This window comes from Prunus persica, chromosome G5, assembly GCF_000346465.2.
Source record: "Prunus persica cultivar Lovell chromosome G5, Prunus_persica_NCBIv2, whole genome shotgun sequence".
Classification (NCBI taxonomy): Eukaryota; Viridiplantae; Streptophyta; class Magnoliopsida; order Rosales; family Rosaceae; genus Prunus; species Prunus persica.
In genome coordinates this window covers 15,311,742-15,326,846 of record NC_034013.1, presented here as the reverse complement: position 1 = coordinate 15,326,846, position 15,105 = coordinate 15,311,742, and the positions used below count along the sequence as shown (strand labels likewise).

The window sequence follows — 15,105 nt, the reverse complement described above, 5'->3', positions numbered from 1 at the left end:
AAATAATTGACAACATTATGAAATTAAGATCTCAAAATAAGGGAGCTTAATATACATATTCATAACGTAAGTGTTGAAATTTAATTTCTTTACATAAAGTAAATTCATCATCTATTGTGTCGAATTGAGTCACAGAATCCTGGTGTTGTATGAACCACAAGAGGAGCACTTGTGGTAAAGCCAATGGAAGGGAGCAGTTCCTTTCTTCTCACAATCATTGCAAAGTATGACCTACAATTCTTTTGAAAGTCAATGAATATATATATATATATATATATATATATATCTATGTCTGGAAGCATTAGAAGCTAGTGAGAGAGTATGACGAGGAATAATGGGATGACAAACCTGAGTTTGGCCAGAGTACTCATTTGGAGTCTTTTCTTCGGCCAAAAATGCATCCAACATTTTAAAATACACCTGCAATATGGTTCAAGAGCCGTGAGACGTCACACAACTCGGTTGGATACAATTCAACATATCAAGCAAGTGGATGAACTGAATCCGCTGAAGAAAGTTTCTTAGTTTATAGCTTAAGCTCAAGACAATATCTTAACAGTAAGTTTACATTTTATTCACGCAGAGAATCCATTGTTTTTCAAAGTTTCTAATCGTAAGTTTAATTCTTTTCTTAAAATAGTGTATTGTTTGCAGCAATATAAATTCTAACAAATTAAAAGTAGCTAAAATGCAAAAGACTACAGAAAATATTTGGTAACTGACCTGCATGTCCCCAAGCGACTTGCCACAGATTGGGCAGGTATAATTAGTGCAGGTGTAGGCCTAGAAGCAGCATCAGAAGTACCAGTAGTAAAGAAGTCTGAATATATGCAAAATCTCCAAGTAGAAAAGCGAGAAATTATGAAAGGCAAATACCTCAAAGCATGTTGAGTGCATCAAATGACCACATGGAAGGGACTTTACTGGCAAGGTGGATGTGAAGATGTCCTCATTGCAAATAGGGCAGTTATCCATGAATAATTTCTCTCTGCATGTGTGCTTCATTAGCGAACGGGACATACAAGCATTACAAGTCATGCAATGAAAGTAGTCAATACCCAATCCCTTTCCAAGTCGGCACAAGTTACAATAAGGGCAATGGTAGATAACCCTGTTAAACAGCTTCTTCGTTAGAACCATAAAAAATCTGGTAGTGTTGAATCTAATAGTAAAATAGCTAAATGGCATGGCAAGGTAGCATTAAATTTATCCCAAATCACTCGCTGCTGTCGTACAAAACTGGGGGAAAGCAGGACACCATTCTAACCAGTACAGAGAATTTTAGCAGATAGAGGCGGCCAGAAGTACTTAGTTCCTTACAGTACAGATCAATCCAGTCATTGTGGTGACTAGACCAGAGAACTAAGATTGCCTACATAATGATGTAATGAGATTATAGATTAAACCCTCCACACACATGTTCTACACCAGGGTAGCTACTGATTGTTGACAAGGTCATAAGTTGTTCGATTTAAGAAATAGGTAACTGGAGGTGGCAAGTTGCCTAGCAGATTGCTGAGCCTCGACCATCTTAACCATCTTAATTTGAAGTCAAGAATACTCCTCTGGTCAGCTTAGTATCTGCTTCCTACTATGATTTCTATATCCTTTTCATTTGTTGAGGCAATAGAAGCAACAATGGATTTTTGTTTCAGAGGGAAGGAGTTTAAGTGCTTGTTATGGTCAAACTTTTAAAGTCACCCATTTAACATGCTATTATCTTACAAGCAAAGAGCTAAAACAACACAGGCCAATCAGGATAAATTACCGCTCATCATCGAATATTTTGCAGATACTGCAAAAGTATCTTGCCATGGAAAAATTACTGCAGGATGCAGTTGAACATGTGGACCCCACTGGCTGAATTTTCAAGCATTTCATGCACATCATCTCTGTTATAGATCTCCTGCATATGTATCACATAAGAATCAAGACTGAGAAGATAGAAAAAGAAAACTATAATATTCACAGGCTAAATGCCTGAACTGTAACTCATACTGTTGATACCTATCTATTAGATGATCAGCCATCTCATCATGGCAGCGTATGCAGGTATAAAGCTGGTTGCAACAGGCAGCAACAAGCTTACAGTTCCTCTTATAGTGTTTACAACCAAAGGTTAGTCCAAAAGGGTCCTGATAGGATGGATGCTGACCAGGAAATTCTTTCCCATTACTTGTGTCTCTTAATTCAGAGTGTTGTCTGACTATCCAACGGCTGAAACAGTATAAATATTGAAAAAAATTCACTTTGGTCTATGTCAAATTTTATGAGCATGTAGAGACAAACAGACATGTTACAAAGTAAGAAAAAGCACTTACAAGTCTTAAGGACTTTTGTGATATCATATTTCTCAGATTTTTGATGTACAAAATACAAAATTATATAACTTTACTTCTTTGGTCCAACCTACTCCACAACCTCTTCTAAATTTGACCTATAAGCTAGTTTCGTCAAGGCGATGGTATACTCAAATTACTTTTACCCATACCAAGGTAATTTTTCCTCTATACTAGGAATAAACCATGTCGATAAAATACTCAAATTACTCTTACATATATAAAGGTATTTTGCCTCTTTCCTTCACAATAGATAGTATAATTTCCTCATAAACAAGGGGCAAAAATGATAAAGAAAAAAAAAATGGGACGGGACCAACCTCATTAGCAGGTTCTGGATCATATATGATTTCTTCTGAGGATCCAAGGAAGAGTCACGAGAAATTTTTCTTATTGCAGCCTCCAGACCCTCTTGGCCTAGTGTCAGCAAGCACTCACAATACTTGGATTTCTGGCTTGCTTGAAAAAGTTGAACTGAATCATTGATTTGGTTTGTGACATTTTCTACTTCTTGGCATCTCTTCTTGTCACCTTTAGCACAAGGTCTTACATATTCTGTATCAGTATAAATACACTGGTTGCTATCAGAATCCTTCGGCTTCTCATCCACATCACTATTTTCAAATGGCTTGGTATTAACAGCAGGGGAATCTTTGTCTGAACAATTGATACTTTTGTTACAGACACTTCCTTCTTGATCATCTGCTCCACACAGATAGGTACAGACAATCTCCAAGGGATCTGCAGTCAATGAAGGAGGGACATTTGACTCCTCTACCACTTTAGCTGCATCATACCCCTCCCACCATTCTCTAAGCCACTCATCAAACATTGTGTTTCGTGTGACCTGGCGCCATAGAGACATCATGGCTTGCTGTTCTTCTGGTGTCAAAGACTCCATTAGCCAGGGTAGCATATCCTGCAATATTTTTGCTTCTGTTCTACCAAGTATGCATCCTACGATCTTTTCTTGCTCTTTAATGGAGAAACATTCTTTAAACAAGGGCCAAAGTTCAACTTCTTCACGATGAATATGTTCAGTCAGTAAGTTGCACATTGATTTGCACATATCATGAAGCCTCATGCACAGCTGATGGTGCTGCAGCATTTTCTGATCCACTGTGTTTGACTCAACCTTAGAAGCTGAAACATCCAATTTAGACATCTCATCTAAAATGAGGGATATCTTCTTAAAGTGTTCAACTTCCAGTTTGTGGTCCATTGTGTAAGAGTGGCTAATGTTTTGCAATTTTCCTTTTGCCTCCAAAGCTGGAAACGCAACCTCGTCCTCTGCTTCGCTATGAATTTGATATAAAAACTGTATAAGACGGAAGCGTCGGCAAAAATCTGTGAAAAAAGCAACATTTTCGGCCAACTGAGCTGAACCAAAGACAAGGTATTCCAAATCTTTCTTGAGAGCCTTGTGGATAAAAAATATGAGATCTACTGGTTTTGGTTCATGGAGATCATAACCAAGAAGGTTTTCTCCACTAAGACTTTCAGGCAAGTGATGTGATGTTTTCATTGTTCCAGGGAAATATATGTGAATATTGGTTCCACTGGAGTACGGCATAGAATTCTTGCCCTTGTCGGACGAGATTGGTGCTATTAGCCTAGTGTTTGATCCCTCGCAAGGTTGCACATTGGAACTTAAGGATGAGGATCCAGTAGTATCATAGAATTGCTTGGATAAGGAAGTGCATCTGCTATTGAATATTTGCTGCAAGTCCTTTCGAAATTTTTCAACAGAGGTCTTACCAGAATGACCAATGCGGAACCACTCATGTAAGAGGGATGCAAATGATTTAGTGATTAAAGAATCTCCCTGCTTCAAGCTGCTAAGGATGGACCTGGATTCGTCCTCAGATAAACAAGCTGAAAACCAAGTGGTCATGCACTTTAGCAATCCAAGTGGCAGAATATGAAGGCTCACGTACAACAGTTGCTGCTGCATTTCATGGCTACAGTTCATCCTTACAATGGGAAATACCTGATAAAAACTGGAAAAGTGTTAATTTGCAACCAATGTGGAAAATATTTTCAGTAACATACTGATAGTAGAGTTAAGACATATATGATCAATAGAAATCATGGTAACCCTAAATTCCCTATATCATCATAAAGAGAGCCTAGAATGCTGATAATATTTCTCTTCCTTGATTTATAAGCATCTTCAATAATTTATGCAGCGTACCTTTGTCTCTTGGAAAGCAAAATGCTTGTTGATTCCCACCACAAAAGACTCCAGTTCACAGCAAAGCTTCTCCACAATTTTGCATAAAGGTGTTCCATTTTCAGGAGGACGGTATAGCAACCTCTGCAAACCTTCGACATGTATTTCATTGTGAAGTTGTTCACTGGAAGGGTAAAGACAGCTATTGAAAAGTTCATTTAACACAGGATGAAATAACTTCTCCAATGCACTGCTGCAGGTCAGAAAGTTTTTGGTGAAGAATCAATTACTAAACAAAAATAAAAATAAAAATATAAGCACATAAGGAGACAGCAATTACATCAATTACCTGTAGAAAGTAAGGACATCAGCGAAGAACTTTAGCTGGACAACTATTGAATCAAGACTCAAAAAACTGCTTGAGCTTCTTAATTGGTAAAGCTCCTCCAGAATCTTTGTCAAATCTTTCATAATGGCAGCATGCCAAAGATGAAGGCCATCAACCGGATTGTATCCAACTTCAGAGTGGATGCTATTTGCCTTAATGCTACTCCTATTTTCTTCAAAAAACCTCTTAGGCGAATGAGACTTCAGTAGTTTTTTCAAATCTGCAGATTCGCCAGTGTGTTGAGCTCCTCCAGCCTTATTGTTGGCCCCAAATGTGACTTGTTCATTGCTAGCAAGCCAAGAAAGTACTACCTTCACAAAGATTTAAGCTAGTAACTATCAAAAAGTTGATTCACATTAAGGTAAGAACTTTGGGTCAGAATCTACCTCTTGGAGTGATTTTTCATCAGGTACAATTTCTTTTATGCAATGTATAACTTCCTCTTGTTCATCAGGTGGAAGAAGGGACATCGTCCACGGAAGTAGATCCTCCAGCAGCACTAAAGGAACGCTACACATGAACTGCCACACAAGTGAGGCCTGTTCTTCAGCAGAGAATTGCTGGAGGATCAGAGGGAAAACCTGCATCCCATACACATAATTTATGTAACGCAACGCAAGCACCACAACCAGTTGATATATAACTACAGAACTATACAAAGACAATACAATCAAAATATCACTGGAAATACACGGTTACAAATGACATTTTGAATTTGGTTAAATAACCATTTTGGCTATACCTGTTGTTCTTCTTTCAGCATATGCTGGCAAGCGAATGCCTGAAGCGTCCCGATGCAGAACACGAGTTCTTGAAATTGCTTGGAAATATTCTCACCTTCATCTAACAAAGCATCCAAGCGATTGAAAATTGAATCGAAGAGACTGTCTATGCTCCTATGTTCTAGTGAATATGTACTGGCTACATTTTTCGTTCGTCCATCTAGAGCTAAAAAAAAAATCTGCCAACAACATTATGAAAAATTCAATTTAAAATTCTAGTTAATAATGCATTGCAGCTTCAGAAACTTTTTGTCACATTAATCAAGCAATTTACTGAGATACATTAGCTTAATTAGTTAATGAATTAAATTAATTGTAATTTTAATTTCTAAAAAAGAAAATTGATAGCCAATTGGAAAACTTTGAGCTGACCTCGTCCTCTGCAGAGCAGTGGTACTTAAAAGCGAGCTTGAGGAACTCAAACCGCCGCAGAAGCTGCAGAACAAAGTCGCGGCCTTGGCGGTCACGTGAGGCACTCTCCAAGGCGGCCAAGGTCACGTGGCGGAGATCGTCGAGCTCGGCTCGCAGCGCCTTGTGGAAGCAGACGAGCAAGAGGATCGGCGTGTGAACGAGCCTGACACGTGCGGCGGAGGAGGAGGAGGACGACGCCGGCTGAGTGTCGTTGGTCGAAGGGGGGAGGAGGCATTGGGGAGAGTCGTCGCCGCCGCCCATCCACGGTGAGACGACGACGTCGTTTAAGCACCATGAAGGTTGAGAAAGAGAGAGGGAAGTTTGGCATTGCGAGGGTCAAGGGAATTTAACACACTAGTTTTCAAGGCTCCCTCTCTCTCTCTCTCTCTGTCTGTTCCCCAGCTAACCCACACATCAAATTCAAAACTATTTTTTTTTTAACTTATATTTTTTATTCCAATTTTTTTTTAATTTTATGCATTTCTTTACTTGCTGCCATGGCCCGTGATTACGACGTCGTACTGAACCCCCAACGCTGCCTACTGTTCCAACCCCAGGCGCTTCAACTGGAGCGTAGAGAATATGCAACGAAAAGGTTGTTTGGCCTTTTTTCATCTTTGGAAAATACTTGCAGAAATAACTATTTTCTTGCTAATTACAATTAGACATAGCATAAATTGTTCGTGTCAGTATTTTTATGTCAAATTGTGATTTACAAAAACGAGAAATATCTCCTTTTAAAGGAGGAGGGAAGCAGTTATGTTCGCCTTGTATGCCAACTTGGTCCTCCAACGGCACAAGAGTGCGTGGCTTTGACAGCCTCTCCCGCCAATTGTTTAATCCTTCCTGCCAATTGTTTAATCCTTCCTGCCAATTGTTTAATAGTGATTAGTTTAATTTAATCTTGTTTAATGCGGTTCAAGTTTGAATAATGGTAAAAGCCTAAAAGGGGTAGTGTCATAAATCACCATGCAATGCGTTGGTTAAGTAGGAAGGAGGGCTTGTTCACGCCGTCCCGCTTTTGCCTCCTTCTGCTTGTTTTGTCTTATTTTAATGTGGAGTGAGGCAGGTCAACCGTCGAAGCTCCTAATGTCCCCAGTTAATCTTTGTCCAGTTGTGCACGTGCGTTGGACCTTTGGGCGTCTGGCTTCCATGTGCCTGCACGTTCCCGCCTAAGTTTTGGCGCCACGGTGATCTGGACTTTTCTCCAACTGCAAGGGCAAAATACAAATAAAATCAATATCTATATTTAGTACAAATGCTTCTCTAAATTACTTCAAATTAGTCTAATCTAGAAAGAAGTAGACTCGAACTTGAATATAAGAAGATGAATTTACTGTCCTTACTAATTAACCTAATCAACTTCTGTAAATCAGTACTAATTTACAAAATAAATAAATACCTTGAATTTCTAAGCTGTCGTTTCTCAATTTTGGGCCATAAGAAAGAATAATGATAACATGAAGCAACTCAATTTGGACAAAATTATGAAGACTTTTGGGCTGGACTGGAGGGAGGCACGCCGAAATCATCGGACGGTCAAACAAAAGCAAGATATTGTTATGCAAGCTTGAACTAAGGCTACACTGGGCCACAGGACATGACAGATTTATTGAACATCTTGGACCATTCCACTTCGGACTTCTGAGCGCGCCCTTTTATTAGTATATCTATGATATATTCATTGATGCGTGTGAAACTCACAATGATCCAGTGATCGTGCTAGCTTCACAGTGCACATTTCGAACACTTGAATTGTACAAAATATTGGAACAAAAAAATAAAAGAATAGTACAAAATCATGAGCCATAAACACGGTTGGATTTGTCCTCCATTAATTTTAACAACAGAAAACCATATTATAAACGTGGGATGATCCCAAAATCATGAATGGGATTTGGGGAGTTGATTTTGTCGGTGGGTGGGTCTTAGTCTTTCCAATAGTCAAAACGTGGGGCTTATTAGGTATGGACACGTAGAGGTAACAGCCCAGCAAAGCTACCTCATGATTGAAGTATTATTATTGTTAGGGCCCAACAAGTGGTAAGCTAACATGGCTACGACAGTACGACATGCGTGTTGTAAATCTCAGGCATTGTTTCTAGCTCTTTATACAGTCGGATTCAATGTCGTCAGTGTTTGGAACATCTCTTGAGCCTTCAATCTTATTTGAAGTCGCTGTCATCACCATCAGTATGTCTAATAATGTATTGAATCTGTATTTTTGGGTATAATATATAAAGTTACCTAAAAATGGAGGCAGATTTCCCATTTGTGAAATAAAATTTCGTGCACTTTAAGACATTCAACTTTTGTATGTTCCGAAAATTAGATGGTGTGCGCATTCAGAACATACAAAAATTTCTCCCCAATCAGATAAGTATTCTCCCAATGTGAAAGATGAGTTAAAGACAAAGGAAAAAAAAAGAATCGTGCAAATGTAAACCTATCAAAAGATGCCTAATTAATTGGTCCATGACAGGAAAGATGAAAAGAAATGTGCATTGTGTGGATGCGTTAGCTTTTTAAGTAAAATTGCATTGAAAATAAAGAGCACGGTAAAAAATAGTGATTGTAAAAAATTTATAAATAAAATCCTCTAAATTATTACATTTTGCTTAATTTTTCTAATTTTTTTTGTTCCTAAATAGTTTTTAAAAATCCCAATCGAAGAAACCTGCTTTTTCAACAAGCGCTTTTGTGGCAACAGAACAGAAATAACGGGATATTTTTGTTTGGGTCATGCTAGGGAGACCAACTTTAGATACCAACTTGTGTACCAACTCTCTAATAGAGGTGGAGCCCACCAATACAATGGGTCCCACACTCTATTAGAGAGTTGGTACACAAGTTGGTATCTAAAATTGGTCTCCCTAGCATTTCCCCTTTTTGTTTTGGTTAGGTCTGAAGGAAAGCTGTCACGGATTGTGTGTGGTAATCTTGAAAATTTGATGTTAATTGCAATCATTATCGAAACATAGCCAATAAAATGGTAACAGCGAAATAAATAAAAGATAGCTTTCATTTTGAAAAAAGTGAGAGCTAAGCTAAGCCATGGCAGAGATGGAGAGGCTGAGCAGCAAGTGGACGGCCACAGCGGCCAGCATATGGATCCAGAGCGCCGCCGGCTCTTCCTACGCCTTCAGCATCTATTCGTCGGCGCTCAAGTCCAGCCAGGGCTACGACCAATCCACGCTCGACACGGTGTCCGTCTTCAAGGACATAGGCGCCAACGCCGGCATCCTATCGGGGATTTTATACTCCGCCGTCGCACTCAATCGTCGCCGCATCGGTGGGCCCTGGGTGGTGCACGCGGCGGGGGCTATCCAGTGCTTCTTGGGGTACTTCTTCTTGTGGGCTGCTGTGACCGGATTGATCGAGAGGCCGCCGGTCGCGGCTGTGTGCTTGTTCCTGTTCTTGGCCGCCCACGCTCAGACTTTCTACAACACCGCCAATGTGGTCACCGGGGTCCACAACTTCTCTGAGTACGGTGGGACCATCGTGGGCATCATGAAGGTTAGATAGATATGATATGATGACTAAATGCTACCGCTGATCACATTCGTTTTCCTCACGACGTCGTTATCACATTGTTCATCACACAAATAAATGTCACATAAATTATGTGAAGAATAATATAGCAGGAAATTATAGATGTCACATAGCTTGTATTAGAATTTAGAACACATACATGGTAAAACACGTAGTCAATTGGCATAATCTGGAGATATGTTAGTTGCATCAATAATTGACAGTTACTCACGCGCATGCAATATAATATTTCTCAAGTTGTGAGTTTACTAGAAATTTCCCGGCATTCGCATAAGATGCATAATGTATGAGCAAGAAAGTGGGGTTCTCGGAATTGCTATGACAACGTTATGTTTAAAATAAATCATTAAAGTTATTTAATATGATATTATAATGTCTTAAATTCAGATTCAGAACTTAAATGATAGTTAGTGTTTGTACTTCTTTCGCTTTTGGGAGCTGGCCTAATGAAACCACTTATGTTTTCATGGCCAGGGATTTCTTGGTCTTAGTTCAGCAATACTAGTCCAAGTCTATGACACATTCTGCAAAGGCAAGCCCAGCACATTCCTTCTTATGCTGGCTTTGTTGCCTACATCTGTCTCCATCTTGTTCATGCCTCTTGTGAGAATCTATGAAGCTCATGGAGCTGATACTGATAAGAAGTACTTGAACGCTTTCTCTGCTTTTGCTCTGCTCATAGCTGCTTATCTCATGGTCATAATCATTTTGAGAAACATCTTCAGTTTCACATCATGGGCTAATATTGCTACATTCATAGCACTTCTTGTGGTCTTAATTACCTCACCCCTTGGAATTGCAACCAAGGCCCAGAAATTTGAGTCAAATAGGCTTCCAGAGACACTTGATCCTTTGCTAGAAAACCCTGAACCAAGATTGGCATCATCAAAGTTCTCTGCATCAGAGGAACCTGTAGAACATGAACCTGAAATGCTGGTAGATCATCTTGAAGATATGAATCTACTGAGAGCTATGGGTTCTGTTGATTTTTGGTTGTTGTTTATTGCCATGATTTGTGGAATGGGGTCTGGATTGGCCACAATAAACAACATGAGCCAAATAGGCCAGTCCCTTGGTTACACAACAGTTGAGATCAATTCCTTTGTTTCTCTATGGAGTATATGGAACTTTCTAGGCCGTTTCGGAGCCGGGTATGTCTCAGATTATTTGCTGCATACCAGAGGATGGGCAAGGCCATTGTTGATGGCTTTTACTCTAGCAACCATGGCTGCTGGCCACATTGTAATTTCATCTGGTTTTTCTGGAAATTTGTATGTGGGTTCAATCCTAGTTGGCATTTGTTATGGCTCACAGTGGTCACTGATGCCCACAATTACTTCTGAAATCTTTGGGATAAGACACATGGGTACTATTTTCAATACAATTGCCATAGCCAGTCCTATTGGTTCTTATATTTTCTCTGTAAGAGTGATTGGGTACATATATGATAAAGAAGCTTCTGCAGAGGACTCCTGCATTGGCACTCACTGCTTCATGTTGTCTTTTCTGATCATGGCATCTGTTGCTTTCTTTGGGTTTCTTATTGCTCTTGGTTTGTTCTTTCGAACTAGGAGGTTCTACAGCTCGATTGTGCTCAAAAGATTGCGGCATTCTCCAAGACAGTGAATCAAAATATGACAACGTTGTGTAGAGGCCAATAAGGCAAATATTATTGTGGTTTGAGGTTGTGATCTCTTGGCCTTCTGTTGTGAATTTGTGATCTGTTACAACTGTTGTATGTGTACAATTCTTTTACATATATAAAAAATGGTTTGTGTTCAAGAAGAGTTTTCTGTCATATTGTTCAATTTTTTTTGTATAAGTGATAGCTCTAAATTATAGGAGAGGAGGTTTCTCACACGTAAAAAACTAAGATGTCATTCGAATATGAGATCTTTGACCATTTTCGACTAGGGTAGACCATGGGTGTCATATTGTTCATTTATGTGTGGAAGTTTTGCTCAAAACTTGAGTTGAAATGTAATTTGCTAAAGATGGTTGTCATCAGTTCTTATTTATTTGATCAGAACGCACTTTTTCATATAAATTTTACTTTTTTATAACAAATAAGTGTTTTTTCGGGTTTGGTTTTTGGTTCATAAAAGTGCCACCTTTCATATCATTAAAAAGTTAAGACAACACGTGGGCACAAGAGCAAACTAAAAACCCACACATCACAGAAAGCAACAAACGACCATGTTGTTGTAATCAAAGATGCAGACTTTGCCACCAAAATCAAAGATGCAGATTTTATCGGGGTTTTTCCCAAAAGAAAAAGAAAAAGAAAATTTTACCCAAAAAAGAAAAAAAAAAGAAAAAGAAAATGGAGGGCAGTCAACAGAGAAACAGACTGAGACTGAGGCTCTTCGACAGCAAATGGGTATCTACGGTGGCGAGCATATGGATACAGTGCACCAGCGGCTCCCTCTACACCTTCTCCATCTACTCTCAGACCCTGAAGGCCACACAGGGCTATGATCAGTCGACCCTCGACACCGTTTCAGTGTTCAAGGACTTTGGAGCCAACTGTGGGGGTCCTCTCTGGCCTCCTCTACTCATGCTCCGCCACGTGGCGTGTGCTTTGGTTGGTCCTCTTGGCCGGGGCGGCCCAGTGCTTCGCGGGTTACTTCCTCATGTGGACCGCCGTCGCCGGCGTTATTCCCCGGCCGCCGGTGCCGGTGATGTGCCTTTTCATGTTCGTGGCGGCTCATGCTATGTCTTTCTTTAACACTTCCAATGCGGTCACTGGTGTCAGGAACTTCCCATATTATAAAGGGACCATTGTTGGCATCATGAAGGTACTTGCAATTTCATGTTTTTTTTTTGGCAACTCTGTTTGTTTCCTTGGAAAATATCTGCTTTTCACAGTGGAGGATTATTCTGTCAATGAAGTGAATTGGTTCGATTTAACCCATTTGTTGTTTTAGCCAATTATGTTACTTTACTGTGAAAATTAGATTATGGAGGTATTTGGATAATTGGGTTGATGTTCTAGAAGAAAATTTTGGCTTGTAGGATGGGATTATTGGTTGTGCTCAAATCTGGGAGAGCTGCCTTTAGTTTTTGTTGTTTCTTAGAAAATAATCTTACTTTATATTGTTTTTCTTATACTAACAAGCAACATAAGTTAGCAGGGTCTTTTTTCTTTTTTTTTTTCCTATCCCCTTTTTCTTTTATGACATGGTAAGCAGTAATTTTCACCTGACCTTCCTGACAATTCTTATATCCATTGAAACTGGTTACCATGCTAGAAGGGTGCTCAATGAAGTGGTTGTTAGTGCCATTGCTCATGTGTAATGGCTAATGTCCGAGCTTGAGTTCTTTCTGATCTAAATGCTTGGACTTGATGTGGATGAGAAGTTTATCTTTTCCGTGTTAGGGATTTCTTGGTCTGAGTGGAGCAATATTATTTCAAATATATTGGACATTTTTATACAAGAAACCTGCTTCATTTCTCCTGATGCTGGCACTGCTACCTACCATAAATACTTTGTTGCTTATGTGGTTTGTGAGGATCCACAAGAAGTATGAAGGAAATGAGAAGAAGCACCTAAATAGTTTTTCGTTGATTGCTCTCATTGTTGCTGCTTACCTTATGGGATTTATAATATTAGAGAACCTCCTTACGTTGTGCTTAGCCATACGTGTCGTTGCTTTTGTTGTGCTTATACTGCTGCTTGCCTCACCTCTTTGCATTGCAATTAGAGCACGGCAAGGGGAGTCAAATAGGGTTTCACCGACGTTATTAGCTGAGGGTGACCAATTAATAGATGGTGAGTCCAACTGGCGAGATACTGAAAAGAGCCATATACAAGATCCTTCTGGGTATCGCCATTTGCCTAGCAATAATACTGATCGAGAGCTGGATAGTAATGATAGATCTTTGCAATCTGGAGAAAATTTTAATCTGGTCCAAGCCATGTGCACTATGGACTTCTGGATTTTGTTTATTGCCATGGCATGTGGAATGGGCTCAGGACTTGCCACCATAAATAACCTCAACCAGATAGGAGGATCACTGGGCTACAGAACCTTTGAGAAAAGTACTTTGATTTCTTTGTGGAGTATCTGGAATTTCCTTGGTCGTTTTGGAGCCGGGTATGTATCAGATCATTTCCTGCATTTGAGAGGATGGGCAAGGCCATTATTCATCGTCATCACTCTAACAGGCATGAGCATCGGCCATGTGGTGATTGCTTCTGGTATGCCTTGTGCTCTTTATACTGGATCCCTACTGGTGGGTGTTTTTTATGGTTCTCAGTGGTCACTAATGCCCACAATCACTTCTGAGATATTTGGTGTGCTACATATGGGAACCATATTCAATGCCATTACCATAGGCGCTCCTGTGGGATCTTATATCTTTTCCGTGAGAGTGATCGGACATATTTATGACAAAGAAGCGTCAACGGCATGGAATACATGCACCGGAGCTCACTGCTTTAGGTTATCATTCCTTATCATGGCATGTGCTACCTTTTTGGGGTCTCTCACTGCCTTGGCTTTGTTCTTCCGGACAATAAGTTTCTACAGTCAGGTAATCCTCACGAGACTGCTGTATTCTTTGAGAGTATAAGCTTTTGTTGTTTTGTTGGGTTTTTCATCTGATACAAAGGGGAAAAAAGTTTTAAAAGGATTTGACACTGCTTGTGGAGGAGTGATGAGAGTCTCGGTTTTATCATCTGGAATTATTCCCTTAATTTCAGTCACATTTGCTCCTATTGAAGTAATATCAGATTGCTTATGGTAATTCAATTATGATAATTTGAGTGCTTTCTGTCTTGTTTTGCAGGATATTGATGGAACCAGCAACACCTAGCTCCTCTTGTCCTGCTACATCTCAACCAACCTCCATTTGTAAATTGTGATTAAGGTGACCATAAGTCAAATTGTCAAATGAAATTATCAAGTTGCAGATACTTTTAGCGTCTCAAGCTGCTTCGACCTTGCCGAGATTTGCATCTTTTTCTCTATTGTCATGTGTACATTGGTTGTATGGAAGTCTGTCATTTGTAAGCACAGTTTCCTTCTAGGAATGCCATTCAAACGCAGAAACAGTACAGTATTTTTTTCTCTAGAAGACTAGTTGTCCTCCAAATTCCCTAAGGTTGTGAATAAAAAACTCAAGACCCTTGATACACAGATCAAACGTGTCTTGATCTTGAACAATAGATCACAAGAATATTTCAAGAATAGAGACTTGCCCTCAGGCCCTAGACACCGAACCCAGCCCACCAATTTGGGCCAAGCAGGGCCTTATTTTCCCAAATATTACCCATTTAATTTATTTATTTACATATATGTATTTTATTTAAGGATATAATTAATAAAACTATTATTGGGGGCTAAGACTAGGAGAGATGCACTTGGGCAAAGTTTTTTAATTTGATCTTGTATTGCTTAGGTAGAGACAAGAGTGAAAGTTAGTATAGCCGCGCGGCTATACTGCGGGCCTTTTTA

The 15,105-nt window shown here is 39.6% G+C and overlaps 2 protein-coding genes and 1 pseudogene across 4 annotated transcripts; 2 read left to right on the top strand and 1 right to left on the bottom strand.

Moving 5' to 3' along the window:
• LOC18776709 (zinc finger protein BRUTUS-like At1g18910) lies at positions 19-6,704 on the bottom strand. Of its 3 annotated transcripts, none has more exons than XM_020564093.1 (12): positions 6,055-6,699; positions 5,643-5,861; positions 5,287-5,481; positions 4,862-5,211; positions 4,534-4,765; positions 2,660-4,329; positions 2,008-2,217; positions 1,769-1,906; positions 877-1,111; positions 724-783; positions 349-420; positions 19-231 (listed from the first exon to the last, which is right to left on the bottom strand). In XM_020564093.1, exons 1-12 carry the CDS (start codon positions 6,352-6,354, stop codon positions 130-132), a joined length of 3,783 nt encoding a protein of 1,260 aa, XP_020419682.1. In that variant the 5' UTR covers positions 6,355-6,699; the 3' UTR covers positions 19-129. The 3 variants fall into 3 exon arrangements, with proteins under 3 accessions (XP_020419682.1, XP_020419683.1, XP_020419684.1); XM_020564094.1 differs by having other exon boundaries at positions 4,534-4,762; XM_020564095.1 differs by lacking the exon at positions 2,008-2,217 and having other exon boundaries at positions 6,055-6,704.
• On the top strand, positions 9,013-11,430 carry LOC18775673 (protein NUCLEAR FUSION DEFECTIVE 4). The gene is made up of 2 exons (XM_007209820.2): positions 9,013-9,609; positions 10,120-11,430. Exons 1-2 carry the CDS (start codon positions 9,148-9,150, stop codon positions 11,269-11,271), a joined length of 1,614 nt encoding a protein of 537 aa, XP_007209882.1. The 5' UTR covers positions 9,013-9,147; the 3' UTR covers positions 11,272-11,430.
• Positions 11,542-14,816, top strand: LOC18776720 (annotated as a pseudogene).